At 45.8% G+C, this 24,047-nt stretch overlaps 1 protein-coding gene across 8 annotated transcripts in view; it reads left to right on the top strand.

Moving 5' to 3' along the window:
• Window positions 1–24,047, top strand: part of MAPKBP1 (mitogen-activated protein kinase binding protein 1) — a 107,935-nt gene that overhangs the window by 50,842 nt on the left and 33,046 nt on the right. For 7 of the 8 annotated variants that reach the window (XM_030038191.2, XM_030038234.1, XM_030038243.1 and 4 more), the window contains 14 exons: window positions 5,073–5,135; window positions 5,732–5,789; window positions 10,608–10,778; window positions 13,672–13,809; window positions 14,646–14,828; window positions 15,436–15,453; window positions 15,983–16,143; window positions 18,426–18,615; window positions 19,643–19,789; window positions 20,719–20,903; window positions 21,015–21,106; window positions 21,487–21,612; window positions 23,358–23,428; window positions 23,879–24,000. In XM_030038191.2, coding sequence (XP_029894051.1) covers window positions 5,073–5,135; window positions 5,732–5,789; window positions 10,608–10,778; window positions 13,672–13,809; window positions 14,646–14,828; window positions 15,436–15,453; window positions 15,983–16,143; window positions 18,426–18,615; window positions 19,643–19,789; window positions 20,719–20,903; window positions 21,015–21,106; window positions 21,487–21,612; window positions 23,358–23,428; window positions 23,879–24,000 — 1,725 coding nt within the window. The remainder of the gene's footprint in view (window positions 1–5,072; window positions 5,136–5,731; window positions 5,790–10,607; window positions 10,779–13,671; window positions 13,810–14,645; window positions 14,829–15,435; window positions 15,454–15,982; window positions 16,144–18,425; window positions 18,616–19,642; window positions 19,790–20,718; window positions 20,904–21,014; window positions 21,107–21,486; window positions 21,613–23,357; window positions 23,429–23,878; window positions 24,001–24,047) is intronic. The other variant, XM_041118294.1, reaches the window with a different exon arrangement.

The following is a 24,047-nucleotide window of genomic DNA, read 5'->3' as shown; positions in this document are numbered from 1 at the left end:
TAGAAAGATGTGTGGGGAAACAAGAGGACAATGAGAAGAGTAAAATGTCCAGGAACTAGGGTTTTGGGAAGAGCAGGAGTGAAGCCAGTAGGAGAAAAGGCAGAAGTAAAGGTGGGGGGAGCTGCATGGAGTGATCCACTGCTGCTGACTTAGTGAGTCAGATACTTCGGGTAAATGTGATACTGACGTCCGATTCCTCTCCATTCCTGCTCCTATATTTAGCTTAGGGAAATTGCTTCTTTTTTATATTTTGGTTTTTTTTCCTCTTGCTGGAGCCAATGGAAACTGCTGACACTCCCTTCTCCCTCCCCCTTCCTCTCCCCCTTTGAAACAACACCAGCTTTTTATCTGCATATATGGTGCACAGTTGTGCATGTATAAGATAGGGCTGTGCCTTCATGGAGGTTTGGAAAGCTCTGCAAGGAACCTTTCACCACTTTCTTGTTGGCTGACCCAAATGGGCTCCCTGATGGAGAGAGCTCAGGTTGTCTGCAAAAACGTTTGCCATCGCTGTGAGAGCTGATTTTGTCCTTCCCTTGCATTTGAGGTTACCTGAATGTCCCACAAGAAAGAGAACTGGGAGAGATTCCACAGCCAAGTTGTTTTTAAAACCTGCTTGCATCAGGAAGGTATACTTAAACGTTGTAGAGTGGCATCATAGACCTAGAAATAATACCTTTAAATAGGTATGCCATTGCTAACAGCCTCTGCAGGAACCAGCATGCGAACAAACAGGACACTTGATCTCAGCTGGCTGATAAATGGTTTGTACAGCAGTACTTCATACAGCAATGAATAGTTTCTATAAACATCTTGGAAATCAGAATATACTTGTGGATTAAAAAGGTGCTGTAGTCATCAAGCCATGCCTGCAGCTGCAGAGGAGGTAGGGTTTGTGCTGAAACAAGGGTGCCTGCAATGTTGACCTTCTAAACAGCTAGTGCACGCCAGGGTCAGTGTTTCTCTCTGTAGGTCCCATGTGAGGTGCTTTTGGAGCTAGTCTCAGTTTGCGTGTTGGCACTAGCATTTAAAAAGGTCTCTTCAGACAAAGGTGTCTTGAGAACTTGAATTTGTTTTGAAAGCTTCAATTTGGGAAAGGGGTGGGGCAGGTGGAAGAGGTGATGTGACCATTATAGAAGTGCAGGTTTGAAGTACTTTGCTTGGTTTACATCCACAGTTGGAAGCTAGGAACAGAAAGATATGCTCTCTTCACTTGTGTCCTTTCCATCCCTCTGGCTGTAGCATACTGAATGCAGTCTTATAAAGGAGCAGACAAAGGTGGAGGATGGATAGATGGGTGTATGCTCTTGTATACAATTAATTTTCCATGGTAATTATTATTTTAACTGCTGTGAGATGAAAGCCAGCGTAAATGGAAAGGAGTAGATACTTTGAGTCCCCTGAGGGCTTGGTAGCTTTGCTGGACTTGGAGGCAGTGTGGAGTATGTGGGTCAGTGATCTGACCATTCAGTGTCTCCATTCCCTTTATTTTGCTAGACCAATTTCCTTTGCTAAAACAGAGCACGCCTAGAGTACTAATGGTCTCTGAGCTACCTTGTTTGGGGAACCGCTGCAGGTTCTGCTGGAGAACGACTTGCTGGCTGCGTGGGGTGGAGGAGCTGCTCTGGGGCCACGCTGAGCTGAGCTGTGAGTGTCTGAGCAGACAACTGACGCCACCCTGAACACTCAGAAGAGATAAAGAGCTAGAAATGGTTAACTTCTGCTCGTTGAGATGTGCTCTCTAGGATGGAATGGACTAGAAACCTTCCCAAGCATTTTGAGAGGAAGCCAGTTTTCAAAGTTGGGTGCTCCCGACTCCCAGAACAGTATCTGTGTCCTGCTGTAAGATTGGCAGTTTGTGGCCTACCATCTGGCTGAATAAGGTGTCCTTGGAGTTGGCTGGGGTCTTCATTGCCCTTGTGTATGGCAGACAGGAGAGTGATGGTGGAAAATTGGCATGGGGTAGCATAGTAGTGGGGTAGCTTTTGTTGAGAAGCAGCTAGTTTAAGAAAGCAACTTTAGAAGACTGGTTTATCCTGGTTAAATGACTTTATTGGCATAGGAGGTCATAACCAATTAGCAAGTTATGTTAGTTATTAGCTCACAACTCAATGTAACAACATACAATCTTGTTTCATTGAGTCTATGCATTAAAATTACCTTTTTGTGGCATAAATCAATGCTTGCTGACCAGTAAGGAGACACTGCGATTTATTCTGCCCGCCCTGCCCTCCAGATAGACTTCATTAATTATAGGTCTAACTCAGTGAATTGAGCATAGGGTCATCTTAAGACAAAGTTAAAATACCCATGTTTGTGATGGCTGCTCTGGCATTAGTAGCTGTGCGGGTCTTGGACCGGTTTGTTGATTTGCCTTGGTGTGTGAGCTGAGTGGCTCTTGCCTTCACTGTGGGCTGTGGACTTGGCCAAGGGCTGGCAAGGAGGAGGAAGCCTGCCAGCAGACGGCCTGCTCTGGAGTGCAACTGAGCTAAAATTCATGATCATAAGTGGCCAAAGGCTCTGTCATGTAGGTTAATAATGGCAAAGCCCTGGACCTTTGTGGTTCACTATACTATTCTAGGAAGTGGTTTGTTTGCTTGCCTGGTTTGAAGATGATGGTTTGTATTTTGCATCTTTCCTGTGTTTTTTAGACTGTGTTCACTTCTCTGAAGTCCTGTTTTTCTGCAGAGTTCCTCACAATAAAACAGAAACTTAAATGTAAGAACTGCATAGGAAAGTCTTTGCCAGGATTTCATGTCTTTCCTTTATTCTTTCTGGTTTTTTGAAGCCTATTTTGAGCACAGTTCATCCCTGTCATAACTCCGCGGGATTTTGGTCCATTAACCCTATCCAACTACACATAATGGGGTTTTGCTTTGCTTTTCTGATTAGCCGGAGGCTTGGGATTAGATAGATTTTCACATCTGCTAACTTCCTATTTCATATCTCGTGATTTGCGAGGCTTAACCTCCTCTGACTTGTTAATGGATCACAAACCACCTGCTTCTTTACACTAATCCCTCAGAAATATATAGCATAGCTTTGGCTTGAAACTCTCCAGATTGGTTCCCCAGGGTAAAAAGCGCAGAAGGATCAATCCCGGTCTGAACAAACTGCTTATTTACACTTTCCCTGCTCTTCCACAAGATTACCTCTCCAACCATGGCTGTCTGCCTTAACTATCAAGAAAGTTTGGTGCCTTTATTGCCTTGGCCTTCAGGGCAGGGTATGACTGGAGAAGAGTAGTGGAATGGCATGGGTGGAGAGGAGTAGAGTAGTCTAAAGTGGGAGGGGGGGGAGCATATCTTGTGAATGGTTGGAGCTTTGGAGGTTAAAGCTTTGGTACCCTCTGATGGTGTCCACTTTAAGCTAGTGATGTTAATGGAGTATGACAGCTTCAGCCAAGGACTCTGAGCTCAAGGTCTTGGCTCGTCTGTCCTCCTTTCTGCTCTCTTTTCCATTTCAAAATTTACACTGCTTCTGGCAGCATAGTCCGGTCAGACCAAGGGAAAGAGCAGCTGCCTGGGCTAGGCGAGGAGATGCCGGAGACCTCGCAGGTCCCTGTCAACCCTGAGCTGTGTCTGCAGCACTGCTAGCCCTGCCTGCTGCTGGGGACATGGAGGGTGGCCTGGAAGGACGCAGCTGTTGTCCTGGGCAGCGTGGTGCCAAGGTGTGCTTAGTCCTGTGCATCAGTGTGCACCGCCTGTCTTGAAACGTTGGTGAGGTCTGTAGGTGAGGTGCTGCAGCAGGTTTCTGTGATGCCTCAGCTTTTGCCTTTCTGCTTGCCTGCTTCAGGCCAACTCCCCTACTTCTACCCTGCACGTTTCTCCCCGTGACTGACGTCTGTAGCCTGGCACCCGTTGCGGGCAAGCCCCAGCGCAGTGGTGACGTGAGTGAAGCCCTCGGCATGTCGAAGGCTGCTAGCAGTGGAGCCGGGGCATCCTGCAGTGCTCCCCTGGTGCCGCGGTGAAGGAGGAGCCAGGACTCTCCAAGCTCTGGCAGCACGTACTAGCAGAGGGACAGGCGAAAACCACAGTTTCTATTTTAGAGGTGAAGCGAGAGATAGGGCACAAGGTCATCAGAGCAATTGCTGTTCTACCTCCTTTTATTCACTTAACAGTTATGCTTTTGGGAGGGGGCAGTAAGGGCCATGCGTTGCTACTGCTCTCTGCTATGAGACAAATGCTGTTACATGAGTATTTAAAAATTGTGTTTAGGGTGTTTGTGAGAGTGGGGAGGGCTCCAGTACCTGGGACTGCCCCGGGCTGGTTGTGGTGGGCTGAGGCACCAAGGCAATGTGCTGTGGGCAAAATTAGCAGGAAGTGGGGCCTCTTCTCCTTCCCTCCCCTCCCAGTCAGCAACTGTTTTGCTCCCAGTGGAGGTGATTATATTCCTTACCAGGAGTTTACTACTGCTTGCTTTTGCGGTTCATCTTGCTGAGACATTTCTGCTAGGCCCCGGAGCAAGTTGTTTATTCAGATACGTCCCTTGGGTCAATAGTTTTTGGCATCATATGTCTCACTTCTCAACTGGCCAGCCTCTTCTTGTGCTATACTCAACAGTTTCTGTCCTGTCTAGTGTTATGGCCAGGCACAGCAATTTAGCCCCCCTACCTCCCCTTCTTTGCCCCCGAGAGCTTTTATGAAAAATCCCCTTTCCTTCTTCCTGAGCTTCTTACTCTGTTGTAGACATGCTGGTTTGGTGCCCAGTACATAGGGTCACTTTTATGGCAGGGGACATAATCCATTAGGGCAGTTGCACAAACTTTCATGGTTAACCTTTCTGTCCAGCTTGAGCAACCAGAGACTCAGGGCTCCCAGATGTTAGAAAGGCATTATTTATGGTACTAGCACATGGTACTTCTCAGTACGGGAGAGACTTGTGATTCCCCCCTGGGCTGCTCTTTTTCTTTGTGATTTCTGGTTAACCCCAGCTCAGTCTGTGAGATAAGGGGATGAAACAGCTTTTTGGGGCTGCTTTTGCTGCTGCTCTGCCAGCAAGGATAGCTCTTTGTTTTTCTTTATATACATGGTTATGTCAACTCTTTTTGTTCTTCTGTTTCCTCCATCTAGGTGTGTTGTTGTGCTGTTCAACCCTAGAAAAAATAAGCAACACCATATTCTAAACAGTTCCAGGTGAGTGAAATTTTAAGCTGGGCTTGCTTTTTGTGGGAGGTGAGTTCAAGGTTTTTATGGCTTGAGTGAAGTGCAGGAGCTGCTGTTGCTCTAAGCTAAATCCCCACAGTGAGAGCTACCTTGGGGAGAGGCTGCCTGCCAGTTTGACTCCAGCTCCTTCTAACGTGAGGTGCTATTGCTGATGAGGTCCCACCTCATAAACATTGAGGTCCCATGAGGAACTGCTAATAGGCATGACATGGAGGAGATCTTAGTAGAACTCCATGGTATCTGACTTTTTTTTTTTTTTTCTCCACCTAAAACTATGACCTTATTATTGAAGCCAGGGCTGGGACATGGTCCTGGAATAAAGGCACAAGGATGAACCTCAACTTTTGGAGCTTTTCTGGTGTTGTAGGCATGCTGCTTGAGACCTGGGCAGCATGGAATCCCCATGGCAAGTGTTAGGCCTCTGGTAAAGGAAAACCATTGTGTCAGGCTATTATGTGTGATTTTTAGCCTCTTTCCAGTTCATCCCAACTGACTCCCCAGTCATGACGTATTGAAATGAAATCACATGTTGGAAAAGTTTCTCAGTGTCCTTTTCTCTGTTTTAGGAAAACAATTACAGCACTTGCTTTCTCTCCAGATGGAAAATATTTGGTTACAGGAGAGGTAAGTGTGAAAGGAGAGAGGGCACACCTTGTCCATCGCATTTTGAAGCTAGGCAGATGGTGTTAGAAGAAACAATCCAGTGAGCTGCCTTGACACAGACAAATCTATTTCAGTGTTGCATCTCTGGGTGGACCTACTGGGTTTTGGGTGGCTCTGGGTGCTCCTGCTGACAGTTTTTCAGCATGTTGTCTTTCATCAGCTTGGGGGATGGATCTTCTGGGGTGGCATCTGTGGGCTGAAGGTAGAGGGAAAATAAGTGGAAGGACACACAGCATGGCTCTACTCTAGCATCAGTGAAGAGTACTTGGATGGTCCTTAATCTTGGTCTGAGTTTAGCATTGTGCCTTTAGGATTTCAGGAAGTAACTGAAGCCAGTAACAGTGTTGTGGAAAAAGTGAAAAGTGCATGTAGAATGGAGTTTTAGGAATAGTGACAGAAGGTGCTGGTGCCTGTGGTTTGGCATTGTATGTTTGGCTGGGGGCGACAATTGCTTCCTCTTTCCAAACATGCCCAAGGGGAAGAATAAGGATGAGTGCACTGTGTGTCTGTTCTCCATTAGAAGTTCAAGACATGGGCTGTGTCATGAGGCTGGAATTGCTGGATGTTAGAAATCCACAGAAATGCTGACTGTCCCCCATATGGTTGGGCTCAGTTTGCTCTTGTGTGTGATTAATGGTAATTTACCACTAGTCTCTGTGTCTCTCTAAGACGTGGGGAGGGAGCACGTGTGAAACAGGTCCCCTCCTGAGCCTCAGCCACCGAGACGAGAAGTATGTCACGGTCCTGTGTCAGAGCTGTCAAGGCGGAGGCTGTTTGCTCCAGAGGTCCCTAGTGCAGCCACCCTGGTGGCAGCTGTCATGTCACTGGGTGGCTCCCAAGCTGGGCCTGAATCCTGCTTGGATCAGGCCAAGGATAGAAACAACAGTATTTTGGGATGGAGGCTACCTTGACACAGAAAAAGTAAGCACAAATTTTCCATCAGATCATCAGAGATTGTTGTTTTTATTAACTTTTTAGTGAAAGCTTGAGGTTTTATAACTGTAATTTGTTTTAATGCCTCCTTACGCTCTAGAAGTTTTAATGTAACAAAAAACTTTTATATTAAAATTATTTTATGTATATCTATATATGTTTTTTTTCTCCCTGGTGTTTAGTTCTGATGATTCTGGTGCCTTCTTTTTCTTTTGTTTTTTTTTTAAATCTCTGGTGCTCTACTCTTCTCATGTGGGTTAGAAAAACTGGTGAAAAATAAAGTGGGTATTTTTCTTATTAACAACTCAAACTTTTCAGTTTGAAACTTCATTGGGGTAAATGGCAAGGTCACATTTAAAAAGCAAAAACAAAACCAAAAAACCTTTCCAGTTATACTTGAAAGCTTTTTTTTGCCTTGTTGCAAAACATGTCTCCTCTTGCCCTGTTTTAAAACCATTTCTCTTTTCGGTATCCTCCCACGTGTCTGACATTTGAGTTATTACTTAGTGTAGCAGTGTCCCCTGCCGGTGTCAGCAGTCTTGTCTTAGTTCAATCTCTGTCCCATAGGGAAATGCTTTCTGAGTTCACTTTTTCAAGCTCACTTTTAGCAGCCTCATGCTATTCTGCCTAGTAACACCTTAGTTTTCTGCATGGCTGGCTTTTCAGGAAGGAGAGTGTGGAGGTTAGTCCTTGGCCACCATACATATTAAATGTTTTTTATATATTTCAAATCCAGAAGAAAATTGATTTTTTTTTCTTTCTTTTTTTTACTTTTTTCTTCTTTCTCCCCATGGGGGCATAGATTTCTCATCCATGGGGATCACACAGAGCTCTCTTTTGGTGAGCATTTGTTAAATGATGAAATGCAAATTCAATTTGTTAAGGTCTTGGGGTATATGCTAAGATGCTGGGAAACATATATATGTATGTATATACATACATATGTATGTATGTGTTTAAGTACAGCAATTGCTTTGAAGAGCAGCTGATTCAGCTCATTGTTACATCTTGCCAGCCACCTTGAGACCTGAGCTCTACCTTGCAGGAGGGAGAACTGTACCAACTGCATTAAAATCTGACCATGGTGTTTTTCCAGGCCACAAGCAGTTGCTTGGCAAAGCTTTCGAACAAGACAATGTCCTGGTTTTGGTTGGGATGGAGTTATTTTCACAGGAAGGTGGGAGGGGGCACACCCAGGACAGCTGACCTGATCTAGCCAAGGGGATATTCCATACCATGGGATGTCATGCTCAGTATATAATTGGGGAGCCGGCTGGGGGGTTGGAGGATGGAGAAGGAGGAGAGATGGAGGAGCAGCAGGAAGAGGAGGGATGGAGGAAGAGAAGGAAGGATTCACTGTATCTGGGTCACATGAGGATCCGCCTCCATGGGGACCACCGAGCACCCTGCAGCCCCCCGCCCCCAGGAGCATCACCCCTCGCCACATCCCACAGGTGATTGGACAGACAGTGAGAAGAAGGAGTCCCAGCCCATGGAAGAGCACAGGGTGATGCTGGAAGGACCCAGAGAGGAGCCCCAGAGCCCCAAGGTGGGCAAAGACCACAATGTTCAGCATCAGCCGGATGATAAGCAAGGTAGCCAAGTACCAAGAAGATCTCAAAAATGCTCTTTCAAAGGGACGTATGCTGAAGACCTTCAAGAAGATGCAACCCAACCAAGGAGTAGCTCAACACAGAAGGTGTACAAGTGTGTGGACTGCAAGAAGATCTTCACCTGGGGGAGCAGCCTGACCCATTGCTGATGGATCTACACAGGAGGGAACCCCTTCAAGTGCCTGGATTGTGGGAAGAGCTTCACGCAGAGCATGGTCCTCCTGTGTCACTGGAGGACACACACCAGGGAGAAGCCCTTTCTCTGCACCATGTGCGGGAAACGCTTCTCCTGGCGCTTGGACTTCATCACCCACCAATGCATCCATATGGGAGAGAGACCGTACCCCTGCTCACGCTGTGAGAAGACCTTCTGGAAGAGGTCTCACCTCAGGAGGCATCAGCAAGTCCTCCACGATGGCACCAAGAGCACACAGCTGAAGCCAAGACAACCACCCCAGGTGCTGGGGGAGAAGTTGAGAGGAAGAAGGAGCAGATACCGATGAGACAAGGGGGTGGTGTGAAGAACACCCACGCAGCCATGAGCAAGCCGGTGGCCCATGCCAAGCAGAAGACCCATAAATGCCCAGAGGGTGGGAAGACCTGCTGCTGGAGAAACAGCCTGAGACGCCACCAAAGAAATCACATAGGACAATGATCCTACCAAGTGCCCAGATTGTGGAAGACCTTCAATGACTTCTCCAACCTCGTCACCCGCCATAGGATCCATAAGGGAGAGAGACCCTATGAGTGCCCCGAGTGCAGGGAGTGCTTCACGCAGAACTTGAGCCTTTCCAGGCATTGGAGGACCCACACTGAAGAAAAACCTTTTTCCTCTCCCTGAGGAGGAAGGAGCGGCAGAGACAATGTGTGATGAACTGACCCCAACCCCTATTCCCTGTCCTGCCCCACTCGGGGCAGGGAGGAGGTAGAGAAAATCGGGAGTGGAGTTGAGCCTGGGAAGGAGGGAGGGGTGGGGGGAAGGTGTTTTAAGATTTGGTTTTACTTCTCATTATCCTGTTGTGATTTAATTGGTAGTGAATTAAATTGATTTCGTTTTTTCCCCAAGTTGAGTCTGTCTTTTGCCTGTGACCAAAAGTGGTGAGTGATCCCTCCCTGTCCTTGTCTTGACCTACGAGCTTTTCATTATGTTTTCTCCTCCTCATCCCACTGGGGCTGGGAGGGGAAGGAGTGAGTGAGTGGCTTCGTGGTGCTTTGTTGCTGGCTGGGCTTAAACCACGACAGGCGATTAAAACATGCACAATTCTGAGTTTTTAAAGCTTTGACTTCTCCTTGTGATCACACTTGCCTCTCCCACACAATCAAATGACTTACTTAAAACTGATCAGAAAAGGTACCGTTTTGCCATGTTGCCATGGATATGTTATCTTGTAAGCTACTGTTTTGACAGACTTCAATGAGAAATCATGAGCAGGCTCTTCAGTAGGATTTGCCCATCAGGCACGTTTTTGGCCAGCATTTCAGCTTATCTTGTGTGCCTTCTTTTATTTTGGTTTAATAACAAACAATTAAACAAAAGAATGGAGTTGTCTGGCAGAAGGTGCTGAAATGGTATTTCTGAAGTCTATGACTTTCTGTTTCTCTGGAGAACAAGCGTAAAACCAGAGGCTCTGTTCCCTCAATGTCTTTTTCTCTGACACTACCCTGCCCTTACTCTTTCAGGCAGCGTGCACCCGCGTGTTACCTTTGTGACAGAAATGATGCTGCTAGTGTCCCAGAGGCCACCCTCAAATGGCGTGTGATAGTTATCACAACAGTCATGTCATGGTTTTGTATGGCATGACCTAGCTTGAGGTGTCAGATGTCCACGTTGCGTTAGGTCCAGAGGATGTGAGGGCCTTTTGGTTCACTGAGTCCAGAGATAAGATCCATTATAATCCTTTTCATGAGCTGGCTGTGAGTTCCCATTGCAAAGATCAGGGATGTGCATCAAAAATATTGTTCTAGTCTCTGGCTGTTTTGTGAGTAGCATAAGAAAGGGATTAAAGCAGAGGAGATTGTATTAATTCTTTCATACACCTGTTGAAATGCATATACTCCTTAGGTTGTCAGTCTCAACCTGGGCTTTAAAGAATCGAAGGAAGCTCTAACCCTATTGTGAATGCACCATCTAGACATTTTTTTCCAAGCCTCCACACATTTACGTGCTCAAATCTGTCAGAACTGACCTTGGGGGTTACGTTTCCTGTTCGATGTCTGTTCTTGTCCCCTCCAGAGTGGACACATGCCAGCGGTTCGGGTATGGGATGTGGCTGAGCGAACCCAGGTGGCTGAGCTACAGGAGCACAAGTATGGTGTGGCCTGTGTGGCCTTCTCCCCCAGCTCCAAGTACATTGTTTCAGTGGGGTACCAGCACGACATGATTGTCAACGTGTGGTCATGGAAGGTAAGTTCTCTAGGAGGTTGGGTGGACCACAGGGTGTTGCTAAATTAAAAGGAGTGTACAGTCTGACTGTAAACTATTTCAATTCCATCTTGCTTTCTGCTTTTTTTTAATTCTGTTGTTGTTTTGTTTTTGACATTCATAGACACAGACAAGTTTGGACATGAGAGCAAGCTGTGGTCCCTTAGGGAAGGTCTAAGTCACTTCAGTGAGGGGATATTCTTATACTTGGAGACGTGTGACATCTTGCTGTCCAGCCAGAAAAGCCTGGACTTTGAAACCTTGTCAAAGACTTGTGCTTTTTTAGAGGCTTATTAAAAACTAATTTATGAGGTTGAGGAAGGAAACTCTTGTCAGCCAGGGATTTCTTTTGTGGTGTAGTGGATGCTCTTGGTTTGTTTTGGTTTTGTTGTGTCAGAGTTTGTGATATCTGATCCCGTCCTTGATAATTGAGAAAGGGAACATAGAGAAATCACAGTGGGTGAAAGCTGATGGAGGTCTGCCTGCCACTGGGTTGGGGCAGCTCTCTGGGGAAACAAAGCCCATGTCTTATCCTCTAGAAAACATTTAAGTGTGTGCTGTTTGTTTATAAGAAAAGAAACATTTATTGTCAGTAGGCTTGGACTCTTCTGTATTAATAAATGCTAAGCACTTATTCAGCTCCTGCTACCTTTTCAGGTGCTGTAACCCTCTCTAAAAGAGATGCGATTTAAAAAAAATTTCAATGCATCTGTTAAATCTCACATGATCATAGAATGGTTTGGGTTGGAAGGGACCTTAAAAAGCATCTAGTTCCAACCCCTTGCCATGGGCAGGGACACCTTCCACTAGACCAGGTTGCTCAAAGCCCCATGCAACCCATCCTTGAACAGTTCCAGGGATGGGGCATCCACAACTTCTCCTGGCAGCCTGTTCTACTGTCTCACCAACCTCACAGTAAAGAATTTCTTCCTAATATCTAATCTAAATCTACCCTCTTTCAGTTCCAAAACCATTACCCCTCGTCCTATCGCTACACTCCCTGATAAAGAGTCCCTCCCCATCTTTCCTGTAGGCCCTCTTTAAGTACTAGAAAGCTGCTATAAGGTCTCCCCGGAGCCTTCTCTTCTCTTGCAGCTTGTAAGTCTGTGCTCATTTAGTATGTTACTCTTCATCGCATTTCCTGAGCTATAATTTAAGATCTCACTGTTAGTTCTCTCCTGCATGAGCTGAAGTTTGACCTTGCTATTTTTTTTGTATAGCTGAACTGTGTAGTGATAAAATGTTAAGTGTGTCTATCAGTGTTGAAAATCGAGTGCTCAGCCTTTTGGTTCTTTCTAGTTATACAAATGAAAGTAGTGACTTGGAGATGGTCATAATGCATGGCATGTGTGGGACAGTACAAGTGGCTTTGTTTTCCCTTGCTTATGCAGGTTTTTCTATTCACTGTGATCCTATTTATAGTTCTGTGCGTGAGAGCTTGTGAGGTAAGGACTGTCTCACTCTTCTGCTCTAAAAATCACGCACTTTAAGCATACATTCTAGACTGTGACTATCGCGAGGTCCAGCTAGCCTTTATTTTGCAGGCTGGGTACCAAAACTGGGCAGACTTTACCTGACCAAAGTCAAAGAAGAGTAAGAGACCAAGATGTGCAAACAGATCTCCTGAAGCACTTTCCTGCACTTTTAACCACAACCCTTCTTCTATCCACTGTGCTGCTGCTTTGATTTCCCTGTTTTTCCTGGTTGGGAGACTTAGTCATTTGACTGTGACGGAAAAGAAAACCCCTGTTGACTGTAGGGTCCCTTTGCTTCCCTAAAGAAAGGCCACAGCAGTGATCCAGATGTTGAGGTCTGCAAGTGTTCTAAGCCTTTCTCTGTGCACTCTCTTGAAAGAAGTTATGTTAATGGCTGTCCCCCTTGATTTTCCCCCAGTCTGGGTTTGGGGGTCCTCCATAGTGATGGTGCAGCAGCATAGGCTCCTCTTGCTGGTTTCTTCAGTTCTATCAGCCTGCAGTCCAATGGGCCCCTTAGAGTGACATGGTTTGTGTGCTGAGGGCATTGCGTTGGGAAGACTGGGAGCAACCGAGTCCCTAAAAGGAAGGGTAAAGGAAACAGAGTGAGAATAAAAAGTGGTGCACTGTTGTCAACTATGTGCTGCGTGGTTGAAAACCCACCACAGGCAGGGGGAAAACTTTTTTTATTCTCACTGCTACCAATCCCTGGGAAGAGGCAGGGGGAGGAAAACTGAGCGCTGGTATTGTGGACGGGGAGCTCCTGCCATCTGACCATTCTGCTTGGGCAGTGTCCGTTCCTGTTTTCTGTCCCTGCTGTGTTCTTCCTCCTTTCCCGAACTCTTTGATGTTTTGGGGTGCACGTTTGAGGTGTACCAGATTTTGCTTGCTTTGTCCCTTCCAATACAGGTATGGTCTTTTTGTGTTTTGGGTCTTTCGATAAAGCGTCATGTCTTTAAAGAGAAGAGAGAATTTATAGAGGAACCAGTACTGTTTTCCCTGCAGAAAATACCTGTTCCCCATCTTGAGTGCCTTGCCCTCATTGCTGCCTGGAGGCTGGGAGAGCTCCTCCTTGTGCTGGCATACATATGCTTTTGCTGTTTAGAAAGGGAAATGGGTTTGCTCTGAGCTCCTGGTGATTGTGAAACCAACATGTTTGTCATGGCTCAGACAGCAAGTTCCTGCAGGCACTAGTGCCTGCTGATTTGTTCTTGATCCCAGTCAATGTGGAAGTGGAATTGAATGGAAACATGAATTGCACTATCTGCCAAATCAATGCTCCCAGCTAATGCAGGTTCTTTTCCCTGCTGCTGCACTTGTACTGGATATGTGCCTGTAATTAAAATGAGTTTCCTTTGCTTCTGAGCAAAGAAATTAAGCTATCTAAACAATTATGTTTCCAGAAAAACATCGTAGTGGCAGCCAACAAAGTCTCAAGTAAAGTGACAGCTGTGTCATTCTCGGAGGACTGCAGTTACTTTGTCACTGCTGGAAATCGACACATCAAGTTCTGGTACCTGGATGACAGCAAAACCTCCAAGGTGAGAGAAGGTGCATCAAGGCCAAGCTGTAAGCAGGCATTTCCATCTTACAGCAGGGTAGATTTTGCCCCAGTGAGCTGTGAAAAGTGGGAACTCTTTGATTTTGCTGGGATTCAAGGATAGCCCTCCACCCCTGGCTCTCAAGTCTCAGTCTCCCCATGGGCTGGTAGCACTAAAAGGTGCCAAAAGCTTGTCTTACCCTGTACTGAGGTAGGGCACGGTTCCTGAATTTGTATAGCAGCATGCTTGTTTTTCGGTAATTACATGTACCGAAGGACAAAAAAACTAGAAAAGAGCTGCAGTCATTGAACTCCTTGGAGCACAGAGGTGGGGAGAACTGTGTGATGTTGGTATGAGCATCTCAAAAGATTGTGAGTGTTATTTTGAAGCGTCAACTAAAGTGTTTAAACTTTTAGCTGTTCTATTCCTCTCTGGGGGACAGAATCCACGTATGATAATTTTTCTGGTACTCATGAACAGATGTTCCTATTTCGTGCTTGGACCCTGCTTTGGCATTTGGTATAAATCACAGATTGATCATGGAAGGGTTGTTCTTCCAGTAATTGATCTGCTGTCTCTGGGTCATGTGTTTGGATGCGCAGTTTTGGTGGCACTAATAGTGTTCTGTTCCACTGATATGCTAATACTGATGGTTCCAATACACTGTGCAACCAGTGGGTCTGCAGCAAGTAAAACATGTCACTACCTCTCCTTGTAGGCTGTTTGCAGCTCTCTTTCTTTGAGGCACTTCAGCGCTCAAGGCTCGATGTTCTAAAAAACATCTGCCTGCCTGGAGTGCCGCGCTCTATTTCTAACAAACTGTTTTTTATTGGTAGGTCAATGCCACAGTCCCCTTGCTAGGTCGCTCGGGATTGCTTGGAGAACTGAGGAACAACTTCTTTGCAGACGTGGCTTGTGGAAGGGGCAAAAAAGCTGACAGCACCTTTTGTATCACATCCTCAGGCCTGCTCTGTGAATTCAATGAAAAAAGGCTGCTAGACAAGTGGGTGGAGCTGAGGGTGAGTTTTACATCCTCCTGTCCTGCAATATTTGTGTCTGCTGAAGCAGAGCAGAGCAGGGACAACAAACAATAAAGGCACTTGGAGTGCAAGCTGACCACCAGCAGTGAAAGCCATTGGGCCTCTGCCACTTTGTGACTTAGTCTAGAAGGCCAGGCAAAAATAGCGTTGTGTCTTGGCAAAGGGATCTTATTAATCATTGAGGCTTTTTCATTCTTAAGCCTCAGCATTACAGCTATTGCTCTTCTGGCAAAGCAGTGTCCTTATGTAGCTTTGGCAACTCCTGTGTTGTCCCTCCTGGCTTGGCCTGGACAAGTATGAGTTTTAGAAGGATTCTGATTTCTACCCACTCTGTGTTGTCTTACTTGGCTTGTGCATCTCAAATGCAGGTTCCCAATGTACTGTTTGGTTTGGCTATTCTAAACACCAGGTTGGCCCATAGTTAAGAATTTGATCAAGCTTATTTTCCTTTCAATTGAATGTAAGATGCCCACCTGAAAGGATCTAGTGTATTAAAATGAAGGGAAAAATCTTTCCACGCTTTCACTCAAGTGAAATGCCTCTTCTTTTCTTTCCTCTCTAAAATCTGCTTTTCACTCTCGCTCAGAATACAGACAGCTTCACAGTAAGTTGGAAAACAAATTTTGCATTGAACCCATCCCCTTATCACCACACTCCATTTTGTACCATTTTGCCATTTGTACGGATCCCAATGGGAGGGGAAGAAAATCCATTTTTTTTCTTTTCTTATCGCCTTGTGACAGGTAATGTATTGGCATGCTAGTACAGGGTGAGGTGCTGCTTGCCTGCCAGTGGTGCTGAATGTCACAGAGGAACAAAAACCACGTTCAGAGTAAGACTCAGCTGGAGCAAATCTGTAGCTCTGCTGACCTCCCACCACAGTGGGTGACAGAGGAACCGGGCTCTTTCCTTAACCACTTGGAATCTGCAATGGACCTTGGCTGGGAAACTCTTCAGAAAGGAAAAATGGATTTTTAGGCTTTTCCTTACTCCCAGGGCTCGACTTCACTTCAGCTCTTCCGACCATGACTCCTTTGTCTGTCAATTTGCTATTCTCCCTGTCATGTGTCGGGTGACCTTTGAAGTGAGAGCGCATTGCTTATTCACCTTCTTGTGTGCTGTGTTCTCCTCAGACCACTGTGGCAAACTGCATCTCTGTGAATCATGACTACATCTTCTGTGGCTGCGCTGACGGCACTGTGCGGATTTTTAACCCTCTGAACCTTCACTTTGTCACCACACTGCCGAAGCCGCACTTCTTGGGAACAGACATCGCGAGTGTGACTGAGGCCAGGTACCATGGAGAGGGTGGAAGGGAGCAAGGGAGGCTTGTGGGGGCTTAGAACTGTTCCCCAGACCTTTGCCATCTGGAGTGTGCTCTTTTTATGGATTAAAGTTGGCAGCCTGTTGCAGATCTCCCTGAGTTGTTGCAGCCTTGCCTTGTGTGGCTGGGCTACAGCCCAAAGCTGGTCGCTGGACTACACAGCGTATCTTGCTCCTCATCTCCCTGGGATTGTTCGGGTCTGGTGGCCTTTTGAAATTGGTTGCTATGAGCAAGCAGGCAGTGAGCACAGGATGCTGTGGCACACTCCAGTTGTTCCTGTACCATGGCACATCCTTTGCTTATCATGGGTAGGGGCTGAAGACTTTCCTCCGTAGCAATATAATGATGTTGCTGAGGGATGCCCAGGCTCTGATGGGTCATTTTTTCAAAGGCTCCCTTGCAATCTTTTATAGACCCAAATCAACTATTGTCTGTAGTCTTTCTCCTCCCTCAATCTTGTGCATTCTGTTGTCTTGTTTTCCTTGCTCCAGTATCTTCTGCCTTGGCTCTCTGTTTCTCACCTTCTGAGGTGGGTAATGTGATTTCCATACAGTTCTGTCTGCCAGCTTGCGGAGGCTTATGCTAGAGCAAACGCTTCCTGTGTTGCTGTTTGCCAGTCCTGGTTGGAGGCTTTCCCAATCTTCTTCTGTTGCCCTCTTTCACTTCTGTCACTAGTGGGGAAAGAAATCCAATGGTGTATGAATCTACCAGCCATCGTTCCGCTGGATATCTGGAGTTCCCATGTCTACAGATACATACTCTTTTTTTGGGTTCATGGGTTTTGTGGTTTTTGTTTTGTTTTGTTTTGTTTTTTTCATGTGTCAACAGGTTTTCTCTAAACTTTTCTTGGGAACTTGAGGTAAAGGCTTAAACAGTGCACTGTATAGTCCTCCTCCAGAAGGTCAGTGGGAGATAATGATATTCCAGTAAGGGAGCTGAAGAAGGAACTCTCTCAATTTAAAATGTTACCAGTTTCTGGTAGTGCTAAAGTCAAGCAATTGTATACATGGACCCTTTAAAAATACTCTCTGCTGCTGTCATGCATCAGTTGAGCAGAAATATTAATGTGATTCTTAAACATGTATTTGTAGCGCTGATTACAATCTTAACAATATTTTTTTTTTTTTAATGACTTCCAAAGAAGCTTGAAAACACAGGACTCCTTATATTCCCATGCATGCCAGAGTCTCTCTGTGGGATGCCAGTTGCCCACAATGAACTGCCCACAACTGTATCAATGACTTGATTTTTCTATAGGATCTGGGCTGCACTCTTCTAGTCCTCAAAGCTGTGCACTTGCAGAAGCAGGGCGCCAACTGTCTGGTGTGCTACATGCACTTTGGCCCTCATCCCAGCATCTCCATCAGTCCTTTTAAATTACCTGCTCTCAACACCCTGGCACTCTGGCTATGGTTACCTTATTCAGTATCATTAACATCATTGTGGGATGGCTGTGTTCACCTCAGGTCAAGAGAGAAGCTCCTTCTTTACGTGCATGGCAGCAGGACCCCTCTAGAGGAGATACAGGGTTCACAAGGCGTGATCTTGGTCTAACCTGGGGAAAGAGGCGTTTTCTTGTTCTGCAGAATTCCTCTGGTTTTAAGTTTGCATCAGAGAGCTTGCCTATCTCGAAAAGACTGTGCCCATCTCATGAGCTCCTGCGAGCAGCACCAAGCTGGCCTGTGTGTGGGGCAGGGGTGGAAGGGAAGCATGTCAGACAAGCGGCCGCTGAAATGAATCGTTCCTTTGTCCCTTGTGCTGGTGTGCTCCTGTCTGTTGAGTGCAGTACTTACTCTTCTGCTTGGTCCCACAAAAGAGCAGTTCCTGCAATCAGTAAACAAAATATAGTACCCACCAAAAGATGATCCTCCCCCTTCCCTTTGTTTTGAGATTATTTGACTTGGATTTTACCACCTAGATATATAAGAGTAAATGATGATGATCCACAGTGATGATCAAGTGTCCTGTTTGGGCCTTCTTCAGGGAAAGTCGGTCGCCTGTCTGTGGTGGGACTCTGAGTTGGATGGCAAGGAGAATGACTTTTGCCATGGGACTTTCAGGATTCTTTTGGGACTCTGGTTGTTCAAGAGACAGGTCTTCCCAGCCAGCTACTCTGTCTGCCTATATATGCCACAGTGTATTGTTCACCTTGCCAGTGCCCTGGGGGAGAATCTGAGCTCTCATGCTTCGCATCCTTGCTCTGACTCCAAGAGAGCGCAAGTTAACCAGGCTGTTGTTCTCTCTTTGTGCAGTCGTCTTTTCTCTGGTATGGCTGATGCGAAGTATCCAGACACGATTGCCTTGACTTTTGACCCCACCAACCAGTGGCTTTCCTGTGTATACAATGACCACAGCCTGTATGTGTGGGATGTCAAAGACCCGAAGAAAGTGGGCAAGGTGTACTCTGCTTTGTACCACTCTTCCTGCGTGTGGAATATTGAGGTATGTTGTCTGAAGACACAAGTTTTGGATTGCAAGTTGCAGCTGAGGAAGTCATCTGAAGAGCTTCCAAATTTGAATGCAGGCACTTACTGCAGAGAGAAAGAGTTGACTCAAATTTCCTCCTGTGGTTAGTGTGGTTGCTACAGGGCTTGAGTTGGAGCTGGGAACAGTTCTTTGGCTGCACTGCAATGGCTGACCAAATGCATTAGATGCAGTGTGTTGCTGGAAAAAAAATCTCACCATTGAAAGGTGAGAGGTGGGAGAAGGAGCAGAACTGGACAAAGCTGAATGCAGGGGCTCCTTTCACAAAATGCACAAGAGTTTACTGCTGACCTGAAATAAAATTGTTTGAGGTCTGTGGTGAGCAAGTGCTCCAAAGTCAAAGGAATGAAACAAGTGATAAGATCTCAACTCTGATCCTTCTTAACCTATTTACCAGGACATCCAGAATTAGCCTCTCAAGTGGCTGTCATCTTCCAGTCTGTCTAGTTGGCTTTCCCTCAAAGGGACAGAGGGAAGGAAGGGAGGTGTAGGAAACAATGTAATTGCTAATATGTTGAAATATGTCCAACAGTGATCAGGAAAGAGGGAAGTGGAAAGGAAGTGGGAAGAGGTTGAGGACTCTTTTTGTAATTATTTATTAATTGCATCTCACCATTTCCTTCTGGATTATAAATTGACAGTAGTAGTTGAAAGTTGCAAACAGCAGTGCAAGGTTGTTGTTGCATGGTCGTCGCTGCGTGCTCTTTGAGGTGCTCTCTTTGAACTATTAGAAACAAAGGATGCTGGCTTGTTGCATGCTTCTTAAGGAGATGTTCTACGTTCAGGGAAATGAGCATTTGTTTGAAGTGAATACGAAGCTCTGGTCTGCAAACAGGTTTTCATTAGGAGAACTGGCTGGCTCTCGCCTTTACAAAACAGAGAGCACAGCCCTTTTATCTCATTTTGTTTTGAAACTTGCTACCAGTGTCTAGGATGCCAGGTGCCAGGCAGTCTCATTCAGGCGTTGATTTTTACCTGCCCTTAGATGTATCCAGAGGTGAAGGACAACAATCAGTCATGCCTCCCCCCTGGTTCCTTCATCACCTGCTCATCTGACAACACCATTCGTCTGTGGAACACTGAGAGCTCCAACATTCATGGCACAGCCCTGCACCGCAACATCCTCAGCAATGTAAGATCCTAGGTTTTGATCACCTCCTTGCCCTTGGGGTTGCTTTTCCTCATGCACAGGTATTCCCAAGTTAAGGCCCAAAGTTCTTTGGATTTCTAAGTCAACACAAGCTTCTCTGTAAAGAGAGAACAAATCTGGTAAAATCTATGAACCTGAAGAAACATGAAGGGAGTGTGAGGTGGAAAGCCAGTTTGTCTGAAATGGTCCTGGGGACTATTGCTTTTTCCATAAACCACCCAAGGATTTGCCAAGCTTAGTCTCTTCCAAAATGGCTCATACCAAGTGCTTCGGGAGAGCTGGTTCTCTTTTTCTCCATCTCTGTAATGTGTAACCACTCTAAGATTTGTTTAGAAAAGGTGCATTAAATGAGGCAGAGGTTTGGCAGAATTGAATGAGAAACAGTTCGCACTCACTTCATCTATATAAGAGGGAGGATACTCATACAGAACAGTGATTACATATGGATATTTGCTTCCGTTCTCAGTTGTGTTGGAAGACCCATGGGCACAGCAGCCCTGACCTGCCCATTCTCAGCAATCTGCTCATGGTGGAAAAATCTCCTGCTTTTTCTGTCAGTTCTCAAAAGGCATGGGTTGACTTGGATGATCCCTAGAAGTCTTTCAGATTCCTGCTGTGTCCCCTGCTACATTGTAATCACAAATCCCAGAGCTTGTCTATTGTGTGAGAGATGCTGTTAGTTTCTAGCTTGAAGGGGAATCTTTTGCAAAGGGTGATAGTGAGACACAACTGTGAAACTTTTATACTACAATATGAAGGGGCTGTGTGCTTGCTCCTAGCCAAAAGATCCTACCAATTACAGCATAACAGCCAATGAAGTGTATATGTTGCCTGGGAGCCCAGTTTCTAAGGCAGATGCTTCACTTTAATTTTGTAAACAGTTAATATTTCCGGGTGTATTGTATCCCCAGGACTTGATGAAAATCATCTATGTAGATGACAACACTCAGGTACTTCTGGACACTGATTACAACTCAGCAGGAAGTGCAGACAAAGCTGATGCACAAGTGATGGATACGAAGGTGGGGATACGCACTGTGTGTGTGAGTCCCAGTGGGGAGCACCTGGCCTCAGGGGACAGAATAGGCACTCTCAGGTAATCCCATAGAGCTTCTTGTGCACACTGTGGGCTGCGCAGGCATGACAATCAGAACCAGGTCTTGCTAATTTTATTAAACATACTGAAATCAGCCATGTTGTGTCTTAGGATATATGAGTTGCAGTCTCTGAGGGAAATGCTGAAGGTGGAAGCCCATGACTCTGAGATCCTATGTCTGGAGTACTCCAAACCTGACACAGGTAAATGCAGTTGAGCTTCTTCCCTTTTGCATATGAATGTAGTGTTGAACAAGTCAGAATGTCCGGCCATGGTACATCAGAACTTTCAGTGGTGAGCTACTTCTGGATTTCAGAGCAGACTTGTAGTGTTGGGCCAGTTGAGCTAGACTTCAAAAAAGGCTTCTTTCTCATACTTTTCTTTGCAATATAGTAGGTTGAGATTGCAACTTGTTCTATCTGTCATAGTGTAAAATCCAGGGGCGTTCCTTTGTGTCCATCCATGCAGTTAGCTACAGTATGTTTTGTCCCTAAGATGACTTGAGAAGCTGTTTTAAAATAGTGACTGGAAGAGCAAATGACTTTTTAGTAATGGTCTTGCACTCTTTTTAACTTTCTGACAGGCTTAAAGCTCTTAGCCTCTGCCAGTCGGGATAGATTGATTCATGTCTTGGATGCTGGAAAGGACTACAGCCTGCAGCAGACTCTGGATGAACATTCTTCTTCCATCACTGCTGTGAAGTTTGCAGGTAGAGAAAAGCAGCCTCCCTCCAAAGCTAGATTTGAGCACTGCTGTTGTCCCATTGTAGCTGTAAAGTAATTTTAACTACTTAAACACTGGGTTAGGCCAGGCTGAATCTGCAGCTGCTTTTTTGTCATCTTCTGTAGCTGCAGTCCTAGCAGAAGGTGACGTATGATGATACTTGCCTTCTTTTCCCTTTTGTTTTTTTTTCTCCTCTTCTTCCTCCCCACTCAAAAAACCCGTGATTGAAGTCCTCAGCATTTCTTTGGAAAGCTGTTTTCTGTAATGATTTACACCCTTTAACTGATGTCAGGTGGCTACACGCTATTCTTTGTGAGGAGAACTGTGGAACAGTCATGCTCCAAAAAAATCCCCAAACCCACAAAAACCATTTTGGGCTTAACTAGTCACAAGTAAATTTGTCATTGCAAACCAGTGTAAGACTTTGCATTTATGGTAATGGAGCACATTGCATCCCCAGCACTCAGTTACTACTGATGGTCAGACATCAGTGTGGTGTATTGTGCTATTGTTGGGGAACAACAAGAGTTGGCTGCTCTGCCAGGGGAGGCCAGTAGCCAAGGGTGGCAGGAAGGCAGGCAAAGGTAGTGGCCTAACTGGCAACAGGAAAGTCGCACAGTACCTGAACAAGGTGGAACAGATGAAGTCCAGTGACAGTAACTAGATCCAGCCAGTAGTCCAGATCACCAGACAAATCCATAGTGATAAGACAGGTCAGCAATTCATGGTCAGGATCAGTCTGGAGACAGTGAGCAGGGTCAGCCACATTTCAGTGCCTGCCGGGCAAGCCCATAGCAGCAAGGCAGGTTCCAGTTCAAATCGGGAAGCTGAGTCCATGGGTTAGGGTCAGGATTCAGACCAGTAGGGTATGTGACCAGGCACAGGTGTGGCTGCAATGCTGCTGCTGCTGCAGTGTAGCTCAGCTGGGGTTCAAGGATGAGCTTGAAAGTAGCTCCCAAGTGAAGGGACCTTGCTGAAGCTTCATAGCAGAGGCTCCCTGAAGCTGCTGTGAGGCTTTTTCAAGGTCTTCCTCAAGGAGCTCCAAGGCTGGGAAAAGTTTCTCTGACAGGTCTGTCTTACCAGTGAGCTGGCCTTGAATGCAGGCAGCTAAACTCCTAGGAGATGAGGGAACTGCACTCAAGGCTTGGCAGCGAAGGCCTTCGTGCTAGTCTGTGAGCTAAGTGCAGTTGTGCTCTAAGTGCGTGCAGTTCAAGTGGACTTGTGTGATATTGGATCCATTTTCATTATATGGAATTTTATCAGGTGTTGTTTTGCTGGAGGAGCAGATTGGTTACAAAAGAGTGCTAAGAGAAAAAGGGAAGCCTGACCCTGCAGTAAGAAAGGGCAGCAAGAAACATGTGACTGAATTTGAGGACTGAAAAGTGCCTGTTGCCTGTTTTCAGCTCATACTGAGTGTGAACTTGTCATATTGCCAGAGTGCTCTGGCACATAGAGAATAAGCATGTGAGCATACTGTTGAGGGAGAAGACAGAATTACATCCTAATCTGTTGTGTAAAGCCTCTGTATTAAGGCCTTATGCACTCTGAGCATTAACAAATGCTGTCCCTGAGAAGGGGCTTCTGTTTTGCTGCAGCATCCTGCTGCTTAGGTGGGAGTCAGTCTTAGCTAATCAGGACTGGAATAAATGAGCAGTGGTATAAATTGAAACATTTCCTCCACCTTGTGTCTGTGTGTTTATCTTTTGATCGTCTCCTGCCTTTTTGTTCCAGCCAATGATGGGAAAGTGCGAATGATAAGCTGTGGGGCAGACAAGAGCATCTATTTCCGCACTGCACAGAAGGTAACCTTATTACAGCTTTTTGTGCAGGTTTTTTAATAATCTCTCCACAAAGGAACTACTTTAAAGAGTGAGATGAGAGTTTCTGTATGAGCTGGTTGCTATTTCAGCCTCAGTGTCTCCCACTGACTCAGTGCAAGAGATTAGATTTGGAGAACTAGTTCTGTGAAGCATGCAGCTGCTCCCAGCCTGAGCTCTCTCAGCAAGATGCAAAGTAGAGAACTGTTAGGATATCTGCTTTTCTTTTGCTGCCAGGGCTATTGTGAGGAGTGGTGCAAGAGTATGGGCTGGAGGGGAGTTCATTGTGCCTCCAGTCCCAGCTGCTCCCACCAGACCTGATTAGTGGGAAGGGATGGTTTGTGCTGGCTATGTGAGAAGACTCATCTGTATTTAGAAGTTTTTAATAATGGGTTAACTACTTGATTTTGACACAGTCTTTACCCACATGCTTAGACAGGAGAAGGGGTTCAGTTTACCCGAACACATCACATTGTTAGGAAGACCACTCTATATGACATGGATGTGGACCCCAGCTGGAAATACGCAGCTATTGGGTGCCAGGATCGTAACATCAGGTTAGTTTACTTCTTGTCTTGAAAATATTTTTGCAGTAATAAATGAG

Source organism: Aquila chrysaetos, chromosome 2 (assembly GCF_900496995.4).
Source record: "Aquila chrysaetos chrysaetos chromosome 2, bAquChr1.4, whole genome shotgun sequence".
NCBI classification, from domain to species: domain Eukaryota; kingdom Metazoa; phylum Chordata; class Aves; order Accipitriformes; family Accipitridae; genus Aquila; species Aquila chrysaetos.
This window is presented reverse-complemented; position numbering and strand designations above follow the sequence as displayed.